General features: G+C 51.5%; 1 protein-coding gene across 3 annotated transcripts in view; it reads left to right on the top strand.

Annotated features, from left to right (window-relative positions):
- Positions 1 to 21,614, top strand: part of GRK3 (G protein-coupled receptor kinase 3) — a 53,173-nt gene extending 31,559 nt beyond the window's left edge. For all 3 annotated transcript variants that reach the window (XM_053279754.1, XM_053279753.1, XM_053279755.1), the window contains 13 exons: positions 696 to 795; positions 3,850 to 3,928; positions 5,410 to 5,540; positions 5,863 to 5,957; positions 7,189 to 7,296; positions 8,184 to 8,250; positions 8,940 to 9,040; positions 9,817 to 9,883; positions 10,466 to 10,561; positions 11,226 to 11,388; positions 12,501 to 12,637; positions 14,573 to 14,686; positions 16,060 to 21,614. In XM_053279754.1, the coding sequence (XP_053135729.1) occupies positions 696 to 795; positions 3,850 to 3,928; positions 5,410 to 5,540; positions 5,863 to 5,957; positions 7,189 to 7,296; positions 8,184 to 8,250; positions 8,940 to 9,040; positions 9,817 to 9,883; positions 10,466 to 10,561; positions 11,226 to 11,388; positions 12,501 to 12,637; positions 14,573 to 14,686; positions 16,060 to 16,221 (1,420 nt within the window). In that variant the 3' untranslated portion in view covers positions 16,222 to 21,614. The remainder of the gene's footprint in view (positions 1 to 695; positions 796 to 3,849; positions 3,929 to 5,409; positions 5,541 to 5,862; positions 5,958 to 7,188; positions 7,297 to 8,183; positions 8,251 to 8,939; positions 9,041 to 9,816; positions 9,884 to 10,465; positions 10,562 to 11,225; positions 11,389 to 12,500; positions 12,638 to 14,572; positions 14,687 to 16,059) is intronic.
- Positions 21,615 to 25,348: the final 3,734 nt, after the last annotated feature.

Here is a 25,348-nt window from a genome sequence, read left to right as displayed (position 1 = left end):
TGGCTTGGGGGGTGTATCATTTTTGTATGTTCAGGCCTCGGCTTTACCTGAGAGGGCTGCACCCTCCAGGGCTGCAAGGCAGCTTGTAAGTTAAGTGGCATGGACCTTGCTGGGCTGGCCAGACCTTCTGCACGCAAGCGGATGCTCTTCCACTGAGTTTCATCCCCTTCCTCTGTGTAGGAACATAGGAAGCTGCCTTTTGCAGTGTTGGGCCCTTGGTCCATCTAGCTCAGTATTGTCTACACCAGGGGTTCTCAACGTGTGGGTCCCCAGATGTAACTGGACTTCAACTCCCATATTTCCCAACCAGAGGCCACTGGGGCTAGGCATTATGGGAGCTGAAGTCCAATAACATCTGGGGACCCACACGTTGAGAAACCTGGACTACACTGACTGGCAGCAGCTCTCCAAGGTTCCAGGCTGGAGACCTTTCCAGCAGCCCTGAGCAATAATGTATGGGGGGTGGGAATGGGAATAATAAATAAATACCTGGAGGTGCTGAACCTAGGACCTCCTGCACGCAAGCATGCGGGTGCTCTGCTGATGAGCTATGGCCCCATCTTGTGAGGGGAATATCTTCCAGCACTCCCATTCCTCTGTGCTACCGCAAGACCAGCTCTCCCCCCAGTCTTGAACCAGCAGTCAGGAGCTGGTGCCTCCAGCCCTCCCAGTGAGCCCCCTTTCTACGCTTTCAGGTATGCAATGAAATGTTTGGATAAGAAGCGGATCAAGATGAAGCAAGGGGAGACGCTGGCCTTAAACGAAAGGATCATGCTGTCCCTCGTCAGCACTGGCGTGAGTATGCCGTGGCCTTGTTCACGCTGCAGAAACATGATGTGTCAGGGATTGCGTATGTTATGTGGACAGGTGGACAGGCACAGGCTGGCTTCCATTGCTGGAACGAGCACCACCACACATATTTATGCACCTCTTTTCAACAAAGGTTTCCAAAGCAATTTACATAGAGAAAACAAAACAAACAAATATGTTGGATTCCTGTCCCCAAAGGGCTCACGATCTAAAATGAGCTTTCCTGATCCTGGCTGTGCCTGGCTCCCAGTCGTGTACCATAAGAACAGCCCTGCTGGATCAGGCCCAAGGAGGCCCATCTAGTCCAGCCTCCCGTTTCCCACACAGTGGCCCACCAGATGCCTCTGAGAAGCCCACAGGCCAGAGGTGAGGGCAGGCCCTCTCTCCTGCTGTTAGTATTGAGAGGCTTCCAATACCGGGGAGACCCGAGTTCAAATCCCCATTCAGCCATGAAACTAGCTGGGTGACTCTGGGCCAGTCACTTCTCTCTCAGCCTAACCTACTTCACAGGGTTGTTGCAAAAGATAAACTCAAGTATGTAGTACACTGCTCTGGGCTCCTTGGAGGAAGAGCGGGATATAAATTTAAAATAATAATAATAACAACAACAACAACAACAATCCTGCCTCTGAGGCTGGAGGTGGCCCACAGCCACCAGACTAGTAGCCATTGATAGACCTGTGTCCTCCATGAATTTGTCTAAGCCCTTTTCGAAGCCATCCCAGCTGGTGGCCCTCCCCACATCCCGTGGCAAAGGATCCCATGGATTAATTATGCGCTGTGTGGGAAAGGATCCGGCCCAAGGCCCATCTGGTCCAGCGTTTGGGGAGGCGAGTTCCTTGTTTGAGAGCCGACCGCCTTCTCCCTGGCCTAACCCAAGTCGAGAGTGATGTGTGCTGAGCACCCCTCCCTCCCGACCGCACAGCCACAGACGCTGCTCTCTGGGCTGGCTGGGAGACAGACGTGGAAGCGGCAGGATCTTCAGAGAATAATAACCTCCTTGCGTCAAGCCGAGAGCACCTCCAGTTGCCATGGTTACCGGGGATGCTGACGGAAAGGTTAATTTTTTTTGTTCCTGACGAGCGCGTGCTGTTCCCACTGGGCGCATGAGACCCGGCCCTGTTGGAAGAGGAAAGGCACCGAGCCTTTGCCTTCTGGGTCAGGATGCAACCCGGGAAACGGCGTCCAGAGGGAAGGGGCTGACCTTACGGGGGCGTGGGGGTGGGACTGACTGACTTGAAGCCATGACCCCATGTTTTGGGAAGCAGCTGGGCGAGGGAGACGATTCTAAGAATTTTGCTCTCTAAGAAAGGAGATCCAGGAATTGTAATGCTCGGTAGTGGAGGTGAGCATTAAGAGCCCCCCCCCTGCCAAGCGCACAGGTACAGAGGAAGCTGCCTTCTTCCAAGGCAGGCCCTTGGTCCCTGCAGCTCTGTCCTGTCCACACAGACTGGGAGCGGCTTCTCCGAGGGGTCTCCCTCAGCCCTCTCTTGGAGATGCTGCCAGGGAGGGAGCTGGGAACCTTCAGCTCTTCCCAGAGTGGCCTCGCCCCCTAAAGGGAATAGCTTACAGTGCTCACACACGTAGTCTCCCATCCACATGCCAACCAGGGCAGACCCTGCTTAGCATCCTGCTGGCTACCACACAAGGCCAGCTCTCCTCCCCATAACTCCCCCCCCCATAATTCCTAGCCTAAAGGCAGGAACTTGGGGGGTGAGCATGGCCCAAGGAAGTGGGAGCCGAGGGCCTGGGGCAAAGGGCTTCTGCAGGCCAGAATGCCAGCAGCGAGGGGAACCAAATGCGTGCTGCAAGTGGGCAGAATCCAGCGGCGCTATACCCAGGCCCCCGTCTCTGTGGTGCAGGATGTCCTGGGACTTGGGGCTCCTTGCTTCAAAGCGCCCCATGCGCTGCTGCAGCAGCTGCTCCTCGGAACGGGACATGAGCGTTCGGGGGACAGGACACGCTGTCGTGCAGAGGGCGCCTCAACAAGCCCCTCCGCCTCCGCCCAGCTCCTCTTCCCCACCTTTCACTGCCGGCCTCGCTGAGCCAGCCCCATCCTCTGTCCCCTGCAGCTTATCTGAGCAGGCAGAGCAAGGAGGAGTCTGCCTTTCACAGGGGCCTGCGTGCCTCACAATGCTCGCGGAGCAGGGAGGAGAAAGCCAGATAATGCCACCGATGGGGCCACCTTGTCCAAGATCATCGCTCCCGAGAAAGGGGGATTCTTTGTCCATTGCGATGATTCACAGGGAGGGCGAGAGATTTGCAACGGCTGTGATCCCCACCCCCCACCCCACGCACACACATTCTTTTATGATGGAGGAAAGCTTTTATGTGCCGGAGACGGAGGGAGCGCCAGCCCCACAGCGATTGGTGCGTCTGAGTTTCCAAGCCCAAAGGCAGCGTGGCGGGCAGGGCAGCTCCAGTGGGTGCCTGGAAGTCTCCAGAGTGGCTTCTGCGCCCAGATCCATGGCACGCTTTCCTCTTATCTGATGCTGGGTTTGGAAAGCTGGTCCTTTCCAGTGCTCCTAAAGAGTGAGTGGCAGGACTCTTCCATCTTGCTTAGGTAAAATGTGCCATCGAGTTGGTGTCGACTCCTGGCGCCCACAGAGCCCTGTGGTTGTCTTTGGTAGAATACAGGAGGGGTTGACCATTGCCTCCTCCCTCACAGTATGAGATGATGCCTTTCAGCATCTTACTATATCACTGCTGCCCGATAAAGGTGTTTCCCATAGTCTGGGAAACATACCAGTGGGGATTCGAACCGGACTGCCCTTTTTAACCAGGCTTTTGGCCAATGAGTTTTTCCCTGCTCTCTCTTTGAAATTATAGCTGTTCTTGTTTTATTTGTAGGATGTTTTTTATCGAAATCTGTTGTTAACTGCCCTGGGGTCTTCGGCAGAAGGGCAGTATAACATATATATATCTAAATAAGTAAAAATAAGTCCCTGGGGTCTCTGCCTGCCAACCCTTCAGAAGGGTGGGCCTTTTGTAGGGAGAACTGCATTTTGCTTCCTAAGGTTTGGCCTTCCTTTATCCTAGGACTGCCCTTTTATCGTGTGCATGACATATGCCTTCCACACCCCTGACAAGTTGTGCTTCATTCTGGACTTGATGAATGGTAAGCAAGATCCTTCCGAAATCCGATGCATTCCACGGCCATTCGGAAGGAACCGATGCATTTCAGTGGGCATTCTCGATCATTCATGTTGGTACATTCCCTTGAGTCGACATGATCAGTTGCATGATGTCAGCCTCGTGGGCTGGGCACATTGGAAGCTGCTTTCTACCGAGTTAGACACTTGGTCCTAGGGATGCACATGAATGGAATTTTTCAAATCAAATTTCACAATTTCAAATTGAATTCGAAAATTCATTTTGAATTGATTTGAGCCTGTTTTGGCACATTTTTTAACCAATCAGGGGGCCTGAATGGTTTTTAAGAGGTGCCAAATAGCCCTTAAACTGAATTTGAAAATGCAATTCGAATTTGAATCTGCCCTTTTCAAGGGGTGATTCGATTCAAATTCAGGTCGCTTGAATCACCTAGATTTGAGTCAAATCGATTCAGATTTGGATTGATTTGCATGTCCCTATTTGGTCCATCTAGCTCAGTAATTGTCTGCTCTGACTGGCAGCAGCTCTCCAAGGTTCCAGGCAGGAGTCTCTCCCAGCCCTACCTGGAGATGCTGCCAGGGATTGAACCTGGGGCGTTCTGCATGCAGAGCAGATCCTCTGCCACTGAGCTATGATCCTGTCTCAGGAGGCTGAGTTCGACCCAGAATTGTGCTGCAGGCAGCGAATCCTGCTTTGCAGACCAGCCTGGGTAGAAGGCTGAGTGAAGGCTCTGAGTATTTTGACCTGGCCCGGCTGATCCAGGATCTCCATGCTGCCAGCTCTTTACAGGGGATGATGGTGCCCAGCTCTGGTAGCTCACGGGGATAGATCCCATCTTCCAGACGCCCACCTGGAGCCCGGAGTGCCTTGCCGGAAAGCGGTTCCAGCCCTTGCTTAATGTCTGCAAGGAAGTCCGCTGGGATCCAGGACTGCCGAGAAGCCCTGCCTTGCCCTCCCGGCTGTGTGTTGATTGCCTGCCTGTGGTTACTCCTCGCCCATTACCCCCGTCTGCGGATCGCACTTCTGGAAAACCATTCCTTTCCTTTTCTCAACCACAGAATAGGTTTTTGGCACTTAGAGCTGTGCAGCAGGGCCTGGAGGCGTGAGGACAGTCTCTGGGGAAACCTTAGGAGAACGGGCGGGTTTGCATGGGATGCTTCGGAGTGGGGCTCTGAGGTCCGCCCCACGTGTTGAGGAGAAGCAAATTGTGTGTGTGAATGGGCTGGTCTGGGCAGCCGCCGACAGAATCCAGCTTGTTCATGGCACCCTTGGGTGGAGACTTGGGAGAAATGGGTCCAGAAGGGAGAGGATGGCCTGGTGTAGTGAGCAGCAGGCTTGAATGACGCATGGTGTGTGTGTGGGGGGGGGAGAAAATGGGTCTGCTTCAGGAAGGCGGCTGCTGTGGCTTCTCTTCTCTGCGTGGGGGGTCTTTTCCAACCTGAGATGCTGGGGTCTGAAACCGAGGTCCTCCCCTTCTGCTCCCAGGCGGAGATCTGCACTACCACCTCTCACAGCACGGGGTGTTTTCGGAGAAGGAGATGCGCTTCTACGCCACGGAGATCATCCTGGGCCTCGAGCACATGCACAACCGCTTCGTCGTCTACAGAGACTTGAAGGTAGCCCTTGCCCGGAAGCTGAGTGTGGTGTCCGAAGTGTGCAGGCTTTCGAGTTCCACAGAGCTCTGCTTCATCCTTGGCCTGTGCTTGTGCTTGGTCTACTGCTTGAGCGTGTGGTTCTTCCCAAGGGAGGTCTTGCAAGATGAAAGCAAAGGACCCCTTGGGGGATGTCTCTGCAGAAGTGGGACCCCTTCTGCGATCAGCCAGGCTGGTGTTGGGTGCATGTTCTTTTTGTGTGTGCAGTTTGGTCAATGGGCCCTGTGGGCCACGCACATCCTTGTTCCCATAGCTAAGTAACGAGTGCTTTTTGGTGTGCTTCTAGCCAGCCAACATCCTGCTGGACGAACATGGCCACGTGAGGATTTCCGACCTCGGGCTAGCTTGCGATTTCTCCAAGAAGAAGCCCCATGCCAGCGTGTGAGTATCCAGCCAGCTCCTCGGAGCTCCAGTCCTCAAGGTGCACCCCCCCCACACACGATGCCTTACAGCCTGACTTCCCAACAGGGGATCTAGTACCCCTAGGCAGACTTGAAGGGCTCCCCGAGGTACTCCTCTGCCTCCCCGTCTGGAGATTGCTGGCTGCATCCTCAGCAGTGTGCCCGCTGCAGAAAAGGAGGGTGCTCCTGATTGGCTGGCTGCGTGCTGAAGCTCAGCAGACCCCTCCCCTCGGCCTGACTGTCAGGCTTCAGGAAATTAGCTCTGAGCACCCCCAGTGGAATTTAATAGGGCAAGTGGTTTCACGAAGGCGGCTCATGAGTAACTGAGTCTGGATGTAAGCCAGTGATGGAAGCAGTTGTCTCATAGCTGTACCGTGTGTGTGTGTGTGTGTGTGTGTGTGTGCATAAACACACGCAGTCTCTATGGGGCACCGGAGCTGAAGGTTGTGACAGAAGGGGTGCACTTCTTTTTAAAACAACCTTGGGAAGCCCGGCCGGACAGGAACGCCCTCCCTCCGTTTCAGAAACGGGACTCTGGGTAGCCGCAGTGGCCTCTGGACAGGGTGGGAGGGCTAGCCCCCAAGCTAGAGCTGCCCGCTTTTACAACAACATGCCCTGGGCAGCTCAGCCGTGTGGGGTTTTTTTAGGGTTAGGCACACGCTAAACAATGAACAGCCGTCACACAATCAAAAAGTGACTTGTTTTAGCAGAGGGGTCAGAATCTGAGAATGAGCAGGGGTGGGGGGAGGGAAGTCACAGCGCCACCCATGAAACCAGGGGTGATGAGAAAGCAAACTAGCTTGAAGGAGCAGTCGCTTGTGGCCCACTCCAGGAGTCGAGGCAGGCCGCATGCCGGCCTCCGCGTCCCCCCAGGCAGACTGGCAGCTCCTTCTCTCGAGTTAGATTTCCCCGGGACATGGCCGGCGCGCCTGGGGGACAGAGCCCATCCCGTCCCTGCAAAGCTGACTCTGCCCTGCAGGGCGGGATCCCTGGTCTGGCTTGCAATTTCTTTGCTAAACACAAACCGAGGGGAGTTGCAGAGCACAGGAGTGAGAGCTTTGCCCTCGGGGTCTTGTTGTGGGGTGAGCCCCAGTTTCCTGTGAGCCTGGGGTCCTGTGCTGACCCCAGGCCCCACCAACCGGGACCAGGCCATCCCTGCGCCCTGGTCTTCCTTTGGGTGCTCACCGGTCCCTTTTGCCTGCCTCCCGCAGTGGAACTCACGGCTACATGGCCCCCGAGGTGCTCCAGAAGGGGACCGCCTACGACAGCAGCGCTGACTGGTTCTCCTTGGGCTGCATGCTCTTCAAACTCCTCCGGGGGTGAGTCCAGCTGTCTTTGCGGTGGGGGGTGAGACAGGTGGCTTCTCTCCGGCTGGAAGCATCGCTGCCCTCTGCGGGTTGAATGAGCCGGGTTGAATGAGCCGTCTTGAGACCGCCTTCCTTTTGTGGAAAGGCAAGTTACCTGCCCCCAGGACATAGGCAGCTGCTTTATATGGAATCGGTGTATCCTTGCTCAGTCTGGACTCCAGTCCAGTGCTCTGCCTGGCAGTGGCTCTCCAAGGTTTAGGTGAGGGTCTTGGATCCCTCTTTGAACGGAAAATGCCAGAGATGGGACCTGGAACTTGGCGCCTGCAGAGGAGGCTGCCTTTCCATCGAGCTCTGCCTTCTGCCTTGTGCTTCTGGGCGGGCTGCACTGCCCAGGGTGAGTGCTTCCTGATTGGCAGGAGGCCCGCACAGAACAGGGACTCGTGCAGAGATGCAGTGGGTTGCCCTCTCAGGGACGGGGGCTGGGGGTAGATGCTATTGTGCGTCTGCACTGGGAGTGAGGGATCCCATCAGTCTGCACAGAACTCCCTATTTGCTGGTGGACGCCGGTTGGGATGAGGGAAGGCCAGAGAAATGATTCGTGCCGAGGCACAGAAGGCAACCTCCTTGGGGTGGGTGCTTTGGGCTCCTGGCAGCTTCTTGTGAATTAATGTATTTCAGGCAGCATGCAGACGGGTTTATCCCTTGGCCTGACGTCCAGTTTGGGGATCGATTAAATGTTGGTTTTGATTTGGGGATGGCGGGCAACTTTTTGCCTCCTGAGGTTGCGTTTTCAGACTGGTTAGTGCTTGGAACTGTGGTGCTTTCCCCCCACTTGGGTGCCCCCTCCTTTCCCCTCCCCAGCTGAACGGATGTTTTTTGTTTGTGTCTCCCTTCTGCAGGCACAGCCCTTTCAGACAGCACAAAACCAAAGACAAGCACGAAATTGACCGCATGACGCTCACCGTGGTGAGGATTTTAACCGCGCCTTCCTGTGCTGCATTTCTTGCCGCGCCGTGGCCTTGTGGCTTTCCAGCTCTGCTCTCTGGAGGCCAGACATGCTTCTCTTGAAGCATCTGAGCCCATCCCAGCTTGTCCTAATGTGCCGGGGAGTGTGAGTCTGAATGTGCCTCTGCACGCGCGCACCCAAGGAGGCACAGCTGCCTCTGCTTCCCGGCAGCAGCTCAGGTGACATTTCCCCACCCCACCTGAGAGCCGTGCTGCCTGCAGGCTGGCCATGCATCCGGTAGAGCTGTGCGGTTAACCATGCAGCTCTACGGGGTGAATGGCCAGTCTGCAGGCAGAGGAGAGGGCTACCATGAGCCCAAAGCTCTCTGCAGCTTCTGCAGTAGCATTGCTGCATAAAATCAGTATTAAGAGAGCCCCACCTGAAAAGCAAAGAACAAGGTCTTCACTCAGTGCTGAAAAGAAACCCAACAGGATGCCAGGTAAGCCTCCCTAGAGAAGGGCTGTCCACAGGACTGCAACTCCCATCATCTCCAGCCGCCACTGCCCTAGAGCGTTCCCAAACTGGACACCAGCATGGTCACTTCTGGCCAAGACCTGTGTGTGTGTCTGTGTCTGTGTCTGTGTTGGATCTTACTCGGAGCTCAGGCAGGCTTCAGCTGGCTGACCTTCCGGTCCTGTTTCCTCCCCAGAATGTGGAATTGCCAGATGCATTTTCTCCGGAGCTGAAGTCCCTCTTGGAAGGTCTTCTCCAGCGAGATGTTGGCAAGAGGCTGGGCTGCCAGGGCAGCGGGTGAGTCACGGCTTGCAGGAGACAGTTTTGTGCGACTTCAGAAATATTGCTGCACTTCTAAGCAAAGGCACTAAGCTTGATGGACGAGATTAACCCATTCAAAGCATTTTAACCGTCAGAAAAGTTGCCCTCATTTGGTTGGGCAGAAGATATTTTTAAAAGCCATTATAACACAAGGGTTCTCAAAAGCCAGGTCCCCAGATGTTGCCGGACTACAACTCCCATTATCCCCAGCCAAAATGGCTGGGATGATGGGAGTTGCAGTCTGACAACTTCTGGCCACCCAGCTCTGAGATTCCTAAATAGAACACATTGATAAAAGTTGCATTCCTAGAGGTTTGCTTTCCTCGTGGAAATGTTGGGTCTTTTAAAGGGTGGTTGGACGATAGTTCTAGTTTGCTGTGTTATGGACCGAGGCCAGAAAGGGTAACACTGCCTTCAGGAAAAGGTGGTATTCTGGCTCTGTGACTCAAGAGAATGTGACAATCTGAATATGACAAATATTTATGTACTGCTTTTCAGCAGAAGTTTCCAAAGCAGTTTACGTAGATCTAAACAAACAAATAAGGTGGCTTCCTGTCTCTAAAGGGCTCACAATCTTAAAAAGAAACATAAGGCAGATACCAGCAGCAGCCACTGGAGGGATGCTGTGCCGGGGATGGATACGGCCAGTTGCTCTCCCTCTGTTAAATAAAGAGAATCACCGCTCTGAAAAAGTGCCTCCTGGCTCAGTTAGCAGGGAGAGTCCAGCCCCCATGTTCTGCTTTGTTCCTCAGGGCACAAGAGGTGAAGGAGCATCCTTTCTTCAAGGGCATCCACTGGCAGCACGTCTATCTGCAAAAGGTAGCCATTGACGCTGTGATTCTCAGCACCGTGTCAAAGCAGCCAAAGGGCAGCTGCAGGCCAGCCCAGAGGGGTGCCGTGGGGCAGCTTAGCTCCTCGGTCCCGTGGGGTTTACCGAGAGAAAAGGGGCCGGAGGAGTCCTGAGTCTCCCACTTGGAAGGAGATTCTGCAGAATGGCTTCTGAGTACATCCTGACCCGTACGGGGAGCTGGTCTTGTGCCAGCAAGCATGGATGTGTCCCCTTTGCTAAGCAGGGCCCACCTTGGCTTGCGTTTGAATGGGAGACTCTGTGTGTGAGCCCGGTCAGGTCTTCCCCTTAGGGGGCGGGGCCGTAGCTCAGTGGGAGAGCAACCTGCAGGCTTGCCTGGAGAAGGCGTCCGGTTCACTGCCTGGCAGCCTCTCCAGGTCGGGCTGGGAGAGGCCCCTGCCCGAGGTTTCTCCCAGCACTCCACATCCGCAGAGAGCTCTTGGCGGTGGCATTCCGGGGCCCTCTGGAGGAAGTTTGTGGCTCTGCTTTGGGAGGCACACGGCTTGCGTACAAAGAGTTTTCGAAGCGTAACTCTGCCTCTCTTGCTTTGCCAGTACACCCCGCCCTTGATTCCTCCCCGGGGAGAAGTGAACGCCGCGGACGCCTTCGACATCGGCTCCTTTGACGAAGAAGACACCAAAGGCATCAAGGTAGGCCCTCCTGCTGCTGTGGCTTTCCCTCCCGCCAGCCGCCTCCTGCCGCACTTTCTCAGTCTGGAGAAGCGGCAAGTGAGAAGGTTCCACAAGGAAGCAGGTCCCCGGTCTTCAGACTCCGTGGTCCACAGTGGAGAGTGCCTACGGGCGTGGGAACACGGCAGCATTCTTCACTGTAAGGCCCAGAGGTCAGTGGCGGTGTCCATCAGCACTGAGTGGAGACTCCCCTGGAATCATCACCTTGTCCTTTTAGACGCCAGGTGAAAACCACCTTGTTCACCCAGGCCTTTTAAAATAGGTTTCAAAAACGTTTCTGTATTGTAATCTTTTGCTTTATGTGTTTTAACTGTATGTTTTATTCTGTTGCTGTTTTATCGTGAGCCACCCAGAGGACAACTTTTCATCTACCTACCTACCTACCTATCTATCTATCTATTTGATTTTTATACTGCCCTTCCAAAATGGCTCAGGGCGGTTTACAATTAAAACAAACCATTAAAACAGTGAAGAGCTAAAACAAAAATTAAAAAACAATATAACAACAATTAACAATTAAAAACATTTAAAAACTTCAATTAAACAAGTTGTTAATTGTTATAAATTGTTATGGGGCAGCTGGGAAATAAAATGATTCTCATCCCTCCCTGCTCCCTTTTGCCAGTTGCTGGATAGTGACCAAGAACTGTATAAGAACTTCCCCCTGGTCATCTCCGAGCGCTGGCAGCAGGAAGTTGCCGAAACGGTTTACGACACGGTGAACGCCGACACGGACAAGGTCGAAGCCAGGAAGCGAGCCAAGAACAAGCAGCTGGGCCACGAGGAAGGTAATGCCGGGATCTGGCCCAGTTCTGTGGGTCTGAAACACAGTGGGGCAGGAGGCAAGTTTGTGGCTTGTGAGAGAGAAATTCCAAGCATGGAAGTCCTCCTTTTAAACGTGACTTTGGCATGTGATCTGCTTGCTTTGAGACTTTGCATTGCCGCTGGCTTTCTACAAATGTCATGTCCAGAAGCTCCTCCTGCTGAACTCCAGAAGTGTGAGGGTTATTTCTGGTCACCGGGGACGTAGGAACATGGGAAGCTGCCATCTGTGGAGTCAGACCCTTGGTCCATCTAGCTCAGTATTATCTTCACAGACTGGCAGCGGCTTCTCCAAGGTTGCAGGCAGGAGTCTCTCTCAGCCCTATCGTGGAGATGCTGCCATGGAGGGAACTTGGGACCTAGATGCTCTTCCCAGAGCGGCTCCATTCCCTGCAGAGGGGAATCTCTTCCAGTGCTCACACTTCCAGTCTCCCATTAATATGCAAACAGGGCAGAGCCTGCTCAGCTAAGGGGACAAGTCATGCTTGCAGCCACAAGACCAGCTCCCTTCCCGGACCTCCTTACGTGGCTGGCTGAACATAATGGAGCGGCCTTCTACTGAGTCAGGACACTGGGCCACCGCACCCAACGTTTCTTATTCCGACTGGCAGTGCTGCTCTGGGGCCTTAGAAAGCAATCTTTCTCAGCCCTTCCAGCTGATATCCTTTTGTCTGGAGCCACTGGGGAGTGGAACATAGGAAGCTGCCTTCTACTGAGTCAGACCCTTGGTCCATCTAGCTCAGTGTTGTCTGCACAGACAGGCAGCGGCTTTTCCAAGGTTGCAGGCAGGAGTCTCTCTCAGCCCTCTCTTGGAGATGCTGCCAGGGAGACCTTCTGCCCGTCCACAGAGCTGCAGCTGTATCCCCTTAAGGGAAATATCTGACAGCACTCACATGTAGTCTCCCCTCCATATGCAAACCAAGGCAGACCCTGCTTAGCCAAGGGCACCATTCCTGCTTGCTGCCACAAGACCAGCTCTCCTCCCTAGTGAACTGCTGACCTTAACTGTGGGGAGCTGTGTGTACAAATGCCCTTCCCTTGAACGTGGGGTTGTTCCTCCTCCTCCTCCTCCCCGCAGATTACGCTCTTGGGAAGGACTGCATTATGCACGGCTACATGCTGAAGCTGGGCAACCCCTTCCTGACGCAGTGGCAGCGGCGCTATTTTTACCTCTTCCCAAACCGGCTCGAATGGCGAGGAGAAGGGGAGTCACGGGTGAGTCGGAAGCTGCCGGGCGCGGCTGTTGGGCGTCCCCACGAGAGACGGCCTTGTGGACAGAACGCCCTGCGGAGCTCTGCGTGGACGGGGTGGGGGGGTTCTGCGGAGTCCCCCTGGCTTCAGCTGGGCCCTGGGGCCGTCCGTGGAGGTGGCAAGCGGGAATGGCCCTGGGTCGTCTCTAACGGTCTCCTTTCCCCATTCAGGATTCCTGGAGCACGTATATCAAAAAGCATAGGCGGGTAAGGCAGCAGAGCCCCCCTCGAGCAGTGATTCCCAAACAGCGGGCTCTGTGAGGACAGCTCAGGTGCAGCAAGAGACCCAGCCGGGCCCCGCTGAGCCCCAGTGTGAAAATAAAATCCAAAATACAATTCAAAGCAACATTAGAAACTCATTTTAAAATTAGTTAAAATCAGATCGAATCTGAAAACCAAAATTTAAACGGCCTGGCTGAGCAAACAGGTCTTTACCTGGCTCCTAAAAGAATAAAGTGACGAAGCCAGGCGAACCTCACTGGGGAGGCTATCCCGTAAATGGGGCGACACCACCGAAAAGGCCCTCTCCCTGGTAGCCACCCGCCTCACCTCGTTTGGCAGGGGCACCCGGAGAAGGGCCTCCGAAGAAGATCTTAAGATTCTGGTTGGGACATATGGGGCAAGGTGCTCTCTCAGGTAACCCAGTCCCAAGCCATTTAGGGCTTGAAAGGTTAAACTTTGGCTTAAACTCGGAAAGGAACTGGGAGCCAGTGCAGCTGCTGAAGCACTGGCGTCATCTGATCCAAATCTCCAGTCCCCGTTATAATCTTGCAGCCCTGTTTTGTCCCAGCTGCAGTTTCCAGACTGTTTTCAAAGGCAGCCCCACGTACAACGTATTGCAGTAATCTAAGCGAGAGGTTCCCATGAGTAACTGTGGCCAAGCTCTCTCTGTCCAGGTAAGGTCGCGGTTGGCGTATCAGCCGAAGCTGCTAAAAGGCGCTCCGAGCCACAGAGGCCCCTTGAACCTCTAGTGACCATTCTGGATCAATGAGCACTCCCAAACTGCAAACCTGGTCCTTCGAGAACAGGCTGGGGTGGGATGCTGATAGCAAGCCTTACAACGCAGAACATGGTGTAAAGGGCAACGTTTTGCGTGCCGGATTCAAACTGCCGTTGAAATCCATTGTCGGCTACAATGGGGAATTACAGCTATTTTTCTGCGACGCACATGCGAGGTGATAGGGCACCAACGCAGCCACGGAATCCGAAAGGCGGCATCGGAAATGTGAATGGCATCTTGCAGACAGCGCAGGCAGTGTGGAAGCACACTTCGGAGATACGTTGTGACGCTGTGGCCATCGCGTGCAATCTGGGAAGTGCCCTGGACCTGAGGGGCCTTTGGCCTGACCCAGCAGGGCTGTTCCTTTCAGTCACAAGGCACAATCAGCTCAGTGGCTCATACAGAAACATGGGGGTGGGTTGTGGGGCTCCTCTGTGGATGGGTGGTTTTTGCTCACCGATTTCTTAATCACTTGCCTTTTTGGCCACGGGAGTCAATTCTTTCTGACTTCCGATTGGCACGAAAGCACGCCCCTGGGTGTTTGGGAATCGCTGCTCTGTCTCTGTAGGTCGTGGTACCGTCCCCTGGCTGCTGTTAGAGCAGCTCATGCTGTTGCCTTTAGGGGACCCGCTCCACACACCTCGTACTGTTCCCAGTTGCCTTAGGACAGTTTTGTTTCCCGGTAGTCGTGCGATGCCATGCTGCTTTGCCTGATGGGGAGGCGCCTCTAGAACTGGCTAGTCATTTGCAGAATTTCTCCCTTTCCCCAAGTAAACAGCTGGCTACAAGGAGAGAAGCCGGGTAGTCCAAAGATTGAGGCGCATCCTCAGTTTTGCTCCCAGGCTGCGGTGGTCGCAACAAGGCCTCTGGATTCAGTCTGGACTCCTTTCACCCCCTTAGCAAAATCTGCTGACGATGGAACAGATCGTCTCGGTGGAGGAAACTCAGATCAAGGACAAGAAATGCATCTTGCTGAGAATTAAAGGAGGGAAGCAGTTTGTCCTGCAGTGCGAGGTAAGAAGTGGCTTTGCCTTTTAGGGGGCTGCTGACGCTCAAGGGTCCCTTGGGATGGGTGGGGGGGGGGAAGGCAATTCTGAGCTCCAACGATGATGTCTTCGATGCATCCTTTCAATCGCCCCACCTGGAAATCTCACCACACCCTGTAGAGTTGAGTGTGGTGTGATCATAAAGGCCGAGCCTCTGAACGCTGGGACCTCCTCCTGGAAGAGGTTCAAAGAGGTTCCTTTTTAGCAGTTTTCCACTCAGCCTTTCATTGACTTTGTTTGTTTGCTCTGGCTTGTTTTGCTCCTTTTGATAATATTGTAGTTTAAACTGCTGTTTGTCATTTTTTTCTGGTTGCAAATCACTTTGCGCTTTGAAAAAGCCGTGAACCAACCTCTCCTCCTCTTAAACTCTGCCTCCGAGTTGAGCTGCCGACAGGACATCTGCAGTGTGGCAGCTCGTGGTGGCTTTGCCACGCCTCCCCCCTCACATCAGAGGTTGGAAGGGTCGACTCATTGTGCAGCAGCTGTAAAAAAGGCCAATTCCATGCTAGGGATCATTAGGAAGGGGATTGAAAATAAAATGGCTAATAGTATGATGCCCTTATACAAAACTATGGTGCGACCATACTTGGGAGTCCTGCGTACAATTCTGGTCACCACATCTAAAAATGGACATTGTAGAACTGGAAAAGGTGCAGAAAACAGCAACCAAGATGATCAGGGGCCTGCAGCACCTTCCTTATGAGGCAAGGCTACAACATCTGGGGCTTTTTATTTTAGAAAAAAGACAACTGCAGGGAGACATGATAGAGGTCTATAAAATCATGCATGGAGTGGAGAAAGTGGAGAGAGAGAGAAATTTCTCTCTCACACACATAACGCTAGAACCAGGGGTCATCCCATGAAATGGATTGCCAGGAAATTTAGGACCAACAAATGGAGGTACTTTTTCACACAACACAGAATCAACTTGTGGAATTCCCTGCCACAAGATGTAGTGACAGCCAACAACCTAGATGGCTTTAAGAGGGGTTTGGATAACTTCAGGGAGGAGAGGGCTATCAATGGCTGCTAGCTGGAGGGCTATAGGCCACCTCCAGCCTCCAAGGCAGGATGCCTCTGAGTACCAGTTGCAGGGGAGTAACAGCAGGAGGGAGGGCAGGCCCTCAACTCCTGCCTGTAGGCTTCCAGCAGCATCTGGTGGGCCACTGTGCGAAACAGGATGCTGGACTAGATGGGCCTCCTTGGGCCTGATCCAGCAGGGCTCTTCTTATGTTCTTAGGGTAGTGAAGTTAGAACTTAGCAAAACAACCGCAATTTCTTCACCACTGCAGTTGATACTGCAGTACTGATTTGTGCCTCTGTGTGTGTGTGTTTCCCCAGAGCGATCCAGAATTTGTGCAGTGGAAGAAGGAGCTGACTGAAACTTTCACGGAAGCACAGAGGCTGTTACGGCGAGCGCCCAAATTCCTGAATAAATCTCGGTCCGCGGTGGTGGAGCTCTCCAAGCCGCCCCTGAGCCACAGGAACAGCAACGGCCTTTAGGACCAAGGCAGAGCGGAGGACGTCCGTCTACATGTCATGGCATTGCTCTGAGTTCCTTCTCCAGTCCCCGAAGCAGGGTGCCCTGTGGGGGACAGAAGCCGGGGGGCTTAGCATGTAGGCGTGGGCCAGGACCCTGCTGCAGGAGTGGGAGAAGGCTGGTGCGGTGCCCGGGGAGGGCCCCCCGCTGCCAACGAGGGACAGGCGAGGGGGACTTTCTCACACGCCTTGGCCGTGCTGCCGAATGGGTGGTCTCCCGAAAATGGCAGAAGGGAAGCGTTGGCTTCTTCGCAGTAAGCCTGTCCAAGCAGACTCTGCGGATCTGCAAGTGAAACGGATATTTGCCTGTTCTCAGATTTCATTCTTGCTTGCATCAAGGGGATGAAACTACCCCTGCGTTGCCCCCTTTCTGGGTGGGAGGATGCTTCCCCTTCAGTTTCCACCCGTGGCTGTTGGCGTGCGGCTTCCTTGTTCCATCCTGCTGGTCATCAAGCGCATGTCTCTCTCCAGGCCCTCTGACTGCACTGAGCTCTCCCTCTCCTGGGCTCCTCTGTGTTTTGCTGCTGCTTCATGAGAGAAATGTTGGGCTCTGATCTACTCTGTCGGTCTGTTGCACTTGCTCCTAGTATCTGCCTCGTTTCCTGCTCCTTCGATACACCGTATCGCCAGACCGTATTGGAGGCCGTAGATTAATGACTGACGCGAATAAATCGGTGGTAGCTCTGTTCCCTCTTAGGTTGTACATTTGTGTGCAGGTTTTAACATTTCTTTCCCTTTTTTTAGACAGCTGGTACCGTTGGATGGGTTTATGCTGAATGCCAAGTCAACTTTTCTCCATTTCAGGACAACAGCACTTAAAACGAGCCAGCATTTCAAAACAAATGCAACATTCTAAGTTGGTGCACATTGGCACTGTTAGGGTTACGAGAGACGAGGGGAGGGTTCAGTTTAGCTGGTTGGCATTTGTGAAATGGGCTTCTTAACGTCACTGCTCCCCTGATATTTCCGTCTGGCAAGCATGAGCATCTCCGTTGAAGATGGTGACGGAGGAGTGGACATTGACCATTTGTAGGGGTCAAGCCGAGATCGCTGCAAAACACGGCCTTCCCAGGGCCCCCGCCTCCATTGCTGAATAATGTCTCCCTTTTGCACAGCGACCTTGGAGTCCCTTTTCCCAGGTGTGGGTTTTGAAGGACAAGATTCAGCATGGACGCTGCCCATTTTGTGGTCTGTCGTTAGCTGTTGCATGCCTCTGCCGCTCTCCTAGAAAGACTTCTGAAGTCAGAACGTGGCAAATCGGGTTTGGTTGTTGGTCTCCAGCTTCTCTGGGCCAGAGCTTTTGAGAGTGGGGTCCTTCCAAGATGAGCAAGGAAAGATCCGGTTCCAGGATTTGTCGTAGGGTGTCCATCTCTGCCCCTATGTGTGCTCTTGTGGGGTTTGTGTGTGTTCAGCGGTTGGGATTGCAGCAGCTTTGGGTGGGTCCCTGCAGGCACGGTGACAGTCATCCAGACCTCCCTCCCTGATATGACGGCATTTTAAAATACGGCAGGTTAATTGGTTTCCAGATTCCCATCGTGAAGGCTCTTGTTTTATTTTTTTTAAATGTGTCCCAGGTTCTGCTTTTGGTTTCAGTTCTGGGGATGTGCCCAGTCCATGACCCTGAACTTTGCAGGTGCTCCCTGGCCCCCAAGAGCTATCCCAGTGGCCAGGATGCCCCGGAGCTTTGTGGAAGCATCCTGCAAACTGCATGCAGTGAGCATGATCAGAGGGCACGCCTGCTGGCTTTCTTGGTTTTTCTGCCAACAGCCTCGTCTGGTCTCTTCTGAGTTGGGGAATTTGGGATCCCAGCTGCCACCAATGAATGGACGTGGAGGAAAGTTGGTGGACCAACTTTCAGGGGTTGCTGCTCCAAAGTCTGTAATTTGGGTCAGTAATTTGGTTAACAATAAGACGGTTATGGTCAGAGACACACCCCCCCCATCTCTGAGAATGCTTCTCGGAAGCTTTTGTTCATAGTCTGTGTCCACACAGCATCCCCTTTGTATCCTGCACATGAACACACGGTCTTTTAGTGCCTCTCTGCCGGGCCTCCTGTCTGACCAAAAGAGTTAGGTGACCATCTTGGCCTACCTAGACTGGCTGGCTTCCCAGTTTCTGCGCAGGAGTTTCCGAAGGCAGAACGTGGCTACTCTGGTCAGGGAAGCTTCCCGTGCTGCCCTGGGTTACTTCTTGGCCCGAGGGAGATGTCCCTTCCCTGCGCCTGAGAGCTGTTGCTGTGTGTGGTCTTTGCGTCACGTTTTTGAGTTTGCTTTTGATCATTTTCAGCACAGCATCCTCTTCCAAGCGCCTTTATGGCCACGGTTTTGAATTTCTGAGGGGGGAAACTCCATGAAGTTCCTGGCTCCTGGAGTTTTTTGTTAGGAGGGAGATGCAGTTGGAAGAAATGGAACATGACTTTCTTTCTGGGATCTGCTTCTTCAGATATGTTAATTTGAAACTGTCCCTGGGCTGGCATTTGATCGGACTGAACTGCTGGATGCAGTGATGAGCTCATTTCTGTAAACCTTTGAGTAAGCTATTAGTTAGAGTAGCCTGGACTTAAGTTCTTGTTTTTCTTTTCCAAGAGGCAGCTAAAGTGCACTGTCGTGTAATAATAAATTCCTGTTTCTACTTTTAGCGAATTGTCAATAGGAGTAAAACACGGATATGAAATTTATGTATTTAACTTCAGATCTGCTATTCTCTAGAGCACTGTCAGCATTTGCTGAAGGCTTGTGTTTTAATCTCAGATCAGTGTCTTAGTTCAACGGCTGCTGTGTAGTTATAGAAAAAGAAGAATGAATCCTTCCCCCAATCCAAAGAAGGTTTCTTGCATTTAAATCCCTTTGAAATCAGCAAGAGAGTTAGTTGTGCATTAGGTTTCATCCATTTAAAAGGGACTTAATTGCCATCAGCAACTGAATGGTGGGGAGAGAAATGAGTAATTCTTAAAAATATATCATCGCTAGTAAGCAAAAACCTATTTTGAAAACCGTAGTGAAGGATGTATTGACTTCTGCAAACAGAGGCTTACAAAGAATCAATTGTTGCTCTGTAGATTCCAAACGATTTAATATCTCCTGAGGTGCAATAAAATTGTCCCCTGAGGTGAAATAAAAATTTTCCTCTCTCTCCTGGAAGGGAATAAAACATATTGCTGGAAAGGACATAGGCCAGTGTGAGAGATCGTGACGGTTGTTTTGTCCACACTGTGGCCCCTTTTGAACCTGAGTTTATTCTTAAATTGTATTTTACTGAATTGTTCAGCACAGGTTGAGAAAGAGAGAATCCAGAAAGGCACCCAATAAAACTAAATAGTGTTTAAGAAGATGATTAACCTGCAATACCTTTAAGTCAGGGATCTGAGGCTGGTTCCCCCCTCCCACCCATGAGGGAGACAGTTCCTTCCTAAAGCACAAAAATGCATTCTAGAGATGGCAAGTGCCTCAGATGTCATTGGGGGTTGGTTGCAATAATTATAACAGCACCTGACTGCTTTTCTCTGGTGTGTGAGTGACAGACATGAGGAGGGGGCCTTGATGCTTTCACTGCCCACCAAGGCTTTGGCACTGGAAGAGCGGGCACTCGTGGCGGTGGTGGTCGCTGTTGTGGTGTGATGGTCCCATTCTTTGTCCAACTCCTGCCCTCATTGGGTGGACTGAAGTGGGTCACCACCAGAAGATTAATCCTGGGGTTTAAGAGGCTAGGTCTGTATGACACCTTAGAGCAGGAGCTATCAAACTTGAGTCCCTGGATGTCCTTGGACTGATGGATTGATTAAGTGCTGTCAAGTCAGTGTTGACTCTTAGTGACCATATAGAGAGATTCTCTCCAGGCTGGGAGCTGAAGTCCAGCAACATCCGGGGACGCAAGTTTGAGAGACCCTTCCGTAGAGGGTGGATGGTTCTGTCTGGGACCCCGGAGGGTGCCCTGTGCAGTTTGTATGTGTGGAATCCCCTCTGCCAATCGCTCTCTGCATGCACTGAGCTGAAACCTCTAATTCCACACACACACCCCCGCCAATATGTACCTTTCTCATGCTTTATAGAGGGAAGAATCTGAAAAAAATGGCTACTTTAAAAGCAAGCCAGGTGCCCTTTCCAGGGTGGTTGTGGACAATGTCCCTGATATGTGGGACTTACAACCCCATCCTCTCGCCCGCCCACTGCGCCAGGCACAATCTCCCTCTATTTTTATTTTAAAAATCCCCTTGTGCTTGTGCAGAGCTTCTTGGATTTAAGCTGGCTTATAAAAGCACCACACTGTGCATGTGCAAAGTTGTTTTAGAAACTCTAATTCTGCGTCTGTCCTGTTTTTGCCAGTGCAGCCAGCTGGGTCTAGCTAGGTGTGCCTCACGCCTCGTGCGGGTTTGCCTTGAAGGGGGATGTTATAATGTCAGCAAAGCTGCTCCATTCGCGTCGTCTGTCCTATCTCGTATCTAGTCTGCAGCTGGTGCTAGCAACAGGGAAATTGGCCATGCAGGTCACACCCTGCAAAGACTCCGAGATTCAAATTAGGAGCTGGGCCCAAAAGAAATCGGTTCAGAGAGGCAAAATGACAGGAGCATGGCCCATTCTGCTCTCCTCATCCGTCCTGGTGATGTGTTGGTGATCCGTAGATGTGCATTTGCGGTCTATAATTTATTCCCTTGTGCGGACCCACTGGGGAAACTTTCTGGGTGCTGCAGCTTGTTCTGAAACATTTGGAAGGAAATTATTTTGAATGTGCTGTAGTCAAGAAGGACTTGAAGTTACTAATAACGGAGGAACAAGTTGACAGTAATTTACGTTTTTTTTAAAAAAAATCCTGAGGTATATGAATGACTTAGTTTTTAGCATTGTACAAAACTAGGGGGAAATATATCTGAGTATATATTGAGAATATATGTATATCCAAAATGTCTGCTGCAATTCACAAGGATTTTATTTTTATTTTTGTGTTGCCTGCTGAGAATATATTCCATGATGTAAATATTTATGTGGTTTGGCACTACTGAATATTGGAATGTGTTAATATATTTGTTCATCTGATATTTTTAAAAGGAGTTTTGTGTTAAACAAATAATCACAGCTTTATTTTGTTATTGTACCAGGTTACTTTTAACTACAGAGGAATAAAAAACACACACCCAAGAATTGTATTTTAACAGAGAGGCATTTTTATGTTATTTATTTTAAGTCTGTACATTTCTTCAAATTTATTTAATGTCTTCTGTACAACTTCTTCTCCTTTGTGTATTATTTAACTGACGCCGGTCCCTTTCCAATCGGACTCAACATTATGGTTTTCCTAAATTAACTCCAGTAATAATACGCATTTTGATTTTGTCTCTAATAAAAGAAACGGAGAGAGCGAAAGTCTGTCCTTTTTCTTTTTTCCTTTAAAAAGCATGGCTAAAGTGCATGCCTTGTGGGAGTGCTTTCTCGCTGCTTCCTTGCTTGCGTTCTCAAAGCACCGGCAAGGAAATATCCCAGAAGAAGCAACTGTAGGCAAACTGAAAGAGCCGCTCTGCCCCTCTGCAGCCAGCTGTTTTTGGAGCAAGGTCCACTTAAGGGGCAGAAGAGGCGCATAATATATCACGCAAGCTACAAACTGAACAGCTGGCACCACCTGCTGGAGACATCTCTTGCAAAAGGCATTCTTCCGATTTCCGTGGGAAAAACCAGTGGCCAAAGGCTAATTCTTTGCTACGTCCGACCCTCACTGATTTAAGACCTGCGTCTTGTGCCTGAAGCCATGCAGCAGATGAGGTTTGGACTAGCCTTGTGGCAACTCTGCTATTTGGCCTGCTGTGAGAACGGAGCCCTCTTCTGTTGAAGGGCTAAAGCAGTGGAGAATGAAATATAGAAGCGCTAGAGCTGGCCGCGGGGTGAAGGTGCCAGGGAGAGAACTTGGAACCTTCTGCATGCAGGTGCTCTTCCCAGAGCAGCAGCCCCATCCCCGAAGGGGAAGATCTTCCAGTGCTCACACACACACGTGGTCTCCCATTCAAATGCTTAGCTAAGCGGGCAAGTCATGCTTGTGATCAGAAGACCAGCTCTCCTCCCCGCTCATCATGGGGACCCGCTTGGTATGACTCAGCAGAAGCCAGTTTCAAATGGCAGACCTCCACCCTAAAAGGAGGCCACGCGACAACTCCTTCCTTTTCCAGGGTATGCAGTAACGGAGAATGCTATCCAGAAACCTCATCCCAGGGCATCCTTGGAGACTGAGATCAGCAAGGGAAGGTGGGTGGTTTGTTTGTTTATTTATTAATTATTTGCTTATTCAATTTCTGTATGAATAAATATACGAAGAGAGCGCTGGTCTTGTGGTAGCAAGCAAGACTTGTCCCCTTAGCTAAGCAGGGTCACATATGAAAGGGAGACTTGAAGTGTTGGCACTGTCAGATATTCCCTTCAGGGGATGGAGCCTCTCTGGGAAAAGCATCTAGGTTCCAGGTTCCCTCCCTGGCAGCATCTCCAAGATCGGGCTGAGAGAGATTCCTGCCTGCAACCTTGGAGAAGCCGCTGCCAGTCTGTGAAGACAATACTGAGCTGGATAGACCAAGGGTCAGACTCAGTATATGGCAGCTTCCTATGTTCCACCCTTCCAAAAATGGCTCAGGGTGGTTTACACAGAGCAATAACAAATAAGATGGCTCCCTGTCCCCAAAGGGCTCACAATCTAAATGGAAAGATAAGACAGACACCAGCAACAGTCACTGGAGGGATGCTGTGCTGAGGGTGGAGAGGCCAGTTACTCTCCCCCTGCTCAATAAAGAGAATTATTATTATTATTATTTTACATGTTATATCCCGCTCTTCCTCCAAGGAGTCCAGAGCGGTGTACTACATACTTGAGTTTCTCTTTCACAACAACCCTGTGAAGTAGGTTAGGCAGAGAGAGAAGTGACTGGCCCAGAGTCACCCAGCTAGTTTCATGGCTGAATGGGGATTTGAACTCGGGTCTCCCCGGTCCTAGTCCAGCACTCTAACCACCACACCACTCTGGCTCCTACCACTTTAATTAAATTACCACTTTAAAAATGTGCCTCTTCGCCAAGATTACTCAGGGTTTACTCGGAGGATTAGAACAGAGAACTTGAGGGGCAGCTGGGGTGTCTCCCTCCACCCCTTCCAAGCATCATCTTCCCACAAGAAGGGCTGAAACGTTTTAAAGATCTGGGTTGTGTTCCGTGCGACATCCTTCTAGACGGCTTTCCTGGCACCGTTTTCTGCCCACCGTCGAGTGATGGCGGCACCATGCTATTTTTAAGGCTGTGGGGTCATGGGTTTATCTGAGACGATGATCTCAAGGTGTGAATGCCAGAGCTGAGCATGACAGGGAATGGATGGACGAGGGGAGGCCAGCATGGTGACTTGTCCTTGGTTGCTCATCCATGAGCACCTGGGCCTGTCCACAACTTCCTCTCAAAATCTTCCTCTCAAAACCTCAAAAGCTGGAGCCCAAGAGGTGAAGTGCTGCTTTTTTGTGTCCCCCCCCCCGCCCTCAGAAAAGGAAAGAGAGTTTGCTGCGACACCAAGACAACACCTGGCTGGTTGTGGCATCTCCGCCTGCTCCCTGGCGGCAGTTTTTGTAACTTGCCAGAAACCAGTTAGTATCCTCGTTTCCTACACAATTTATCTTTGGAGGCACTTGCAGTGTGTCTTTTTTTGTGGCAGCCTTAGTTGCGTGTCAAGACTCGGGTTCTGTTTCTCTACCTCCAAGAAACTGAGGTAAAGTTTGATTCCGCACCACCACCCTGTGGTCGAATAGAGGTGAATGTGGGCGGATATTTGTGGGGTGGCCCAGCTTCCGTGAGGCTCGACCCCCATCCTGAATGGAGGTTAGCAAAGTTCCGTGGGTTGCACAAGAATTAGCGGAGGCAGCCGGAGGTTTGGGGCAAAAAATGGGGGAAGGCCCAACTGAGGCGGAAATGGAGAGGGGTCTGGCGGTTCTCCTCAGCTGCTGACAGGAGGTTCTCGAGCAGGAGTTGAACCAAGCGGAACAGGAGGATGTTTGGAGAACCCATGCAGATCGAAAGGCATTTCACAAATTCAGGAAATAGAAAATATTAGAGAGCTGAATAGGTCAAGAACTATGTTTCGTTACGGTTGCCACCAGCTCGTTTGGTGGCGACCCAGGACCGGGCTTTCTCTGTGGCTGCCCCAGGGCTTCGGAACGTGCACCCTGCTGAAATAAGAGCATCTCCTTCTCTGTTTGTTTCCAGGAAGACCCTCCAGACCCTCCTGTTCTCTCAGGCTTCTAATTAGAATTAATTTTAATACTTTTTAAAAACTTGTTTTAATAGCCTCATTGTTCTTATTGTCATGTGTTTTAATTTGTGGCTTTTAAATATTTTAAATTTTGTACACCGCCTAGAGATATACATATCAGGCGGTATAAAAATATGATAAATACTGAATAAGTAAATATAGAAGAGATTTTTAAAAGTGGCATGGTGGGAGGAGGAGACACTCAACCAATGATCTTTCAGTGATAGCCAAGTATGCACATTTTGGGACACTGAATGATGATGTTGGTATGTGCTTACCATGTGCGGTTCTAGAAAATGTGGTATGTTTTGGTGGAGTAATATTTTACCTGCTTTCCGGTTGGCCAGCTGACTTACGATCGCGGCCTGGAGGTGTCACGGATCTGGGTTGCTGTCCTAGAGTGCCTGGCCCAGCCCTATGCTTTGGAGATGGCCGGGGGGAAGATGTGTATGAGGAATCTCGGATCCTGTTGAAATCGCCGTGTGGTCCTTGGGTTGCTCACTGAACAGGAAAACTTACATGGTCTAACACAGAGGGGGAGACGCAAGAAGTGAGCCATAGCGAAAAGCGGATAGGTCCAGAAAACTCTATTTATTGCAAAATTATATTTATTGCGTTTCAAGCCAGATGTTCTTCATCAGGGAAGAGACTTAGAAAACAGCAGTGCTCCAAAGAGATATTTCATGCTGTTCTCTTTGGGGGCATGGTCTAAAATACCTGGTAATTTATTAATGTTAACAATAACAATATTTTTAAATGATCAAAAATATTCTACTACTTCTACTAATATTTACATGCTGCTTCTCAACAAAGGTTTCCAAAGCGCTTTACAC

This window comes from Hemicordylus capensis, chromosome 15 (genome assembly GCF_027244095.1).
Source record: "Hemicordylus capensis ecotype Gifberg chromosome 15, rHemCap1.1.pri, whole genome shotgun sequence".
NCBI classification, from domain to species: Eukaryota; Metazoa; Chordata; class Lepidosauria; order Squamata; family Cordylidae; genus Hemicordylus; species Hemicordylus capensis.
This window is presented reverse-complemented; position numbering and strand designations above follow the sequence as displayed.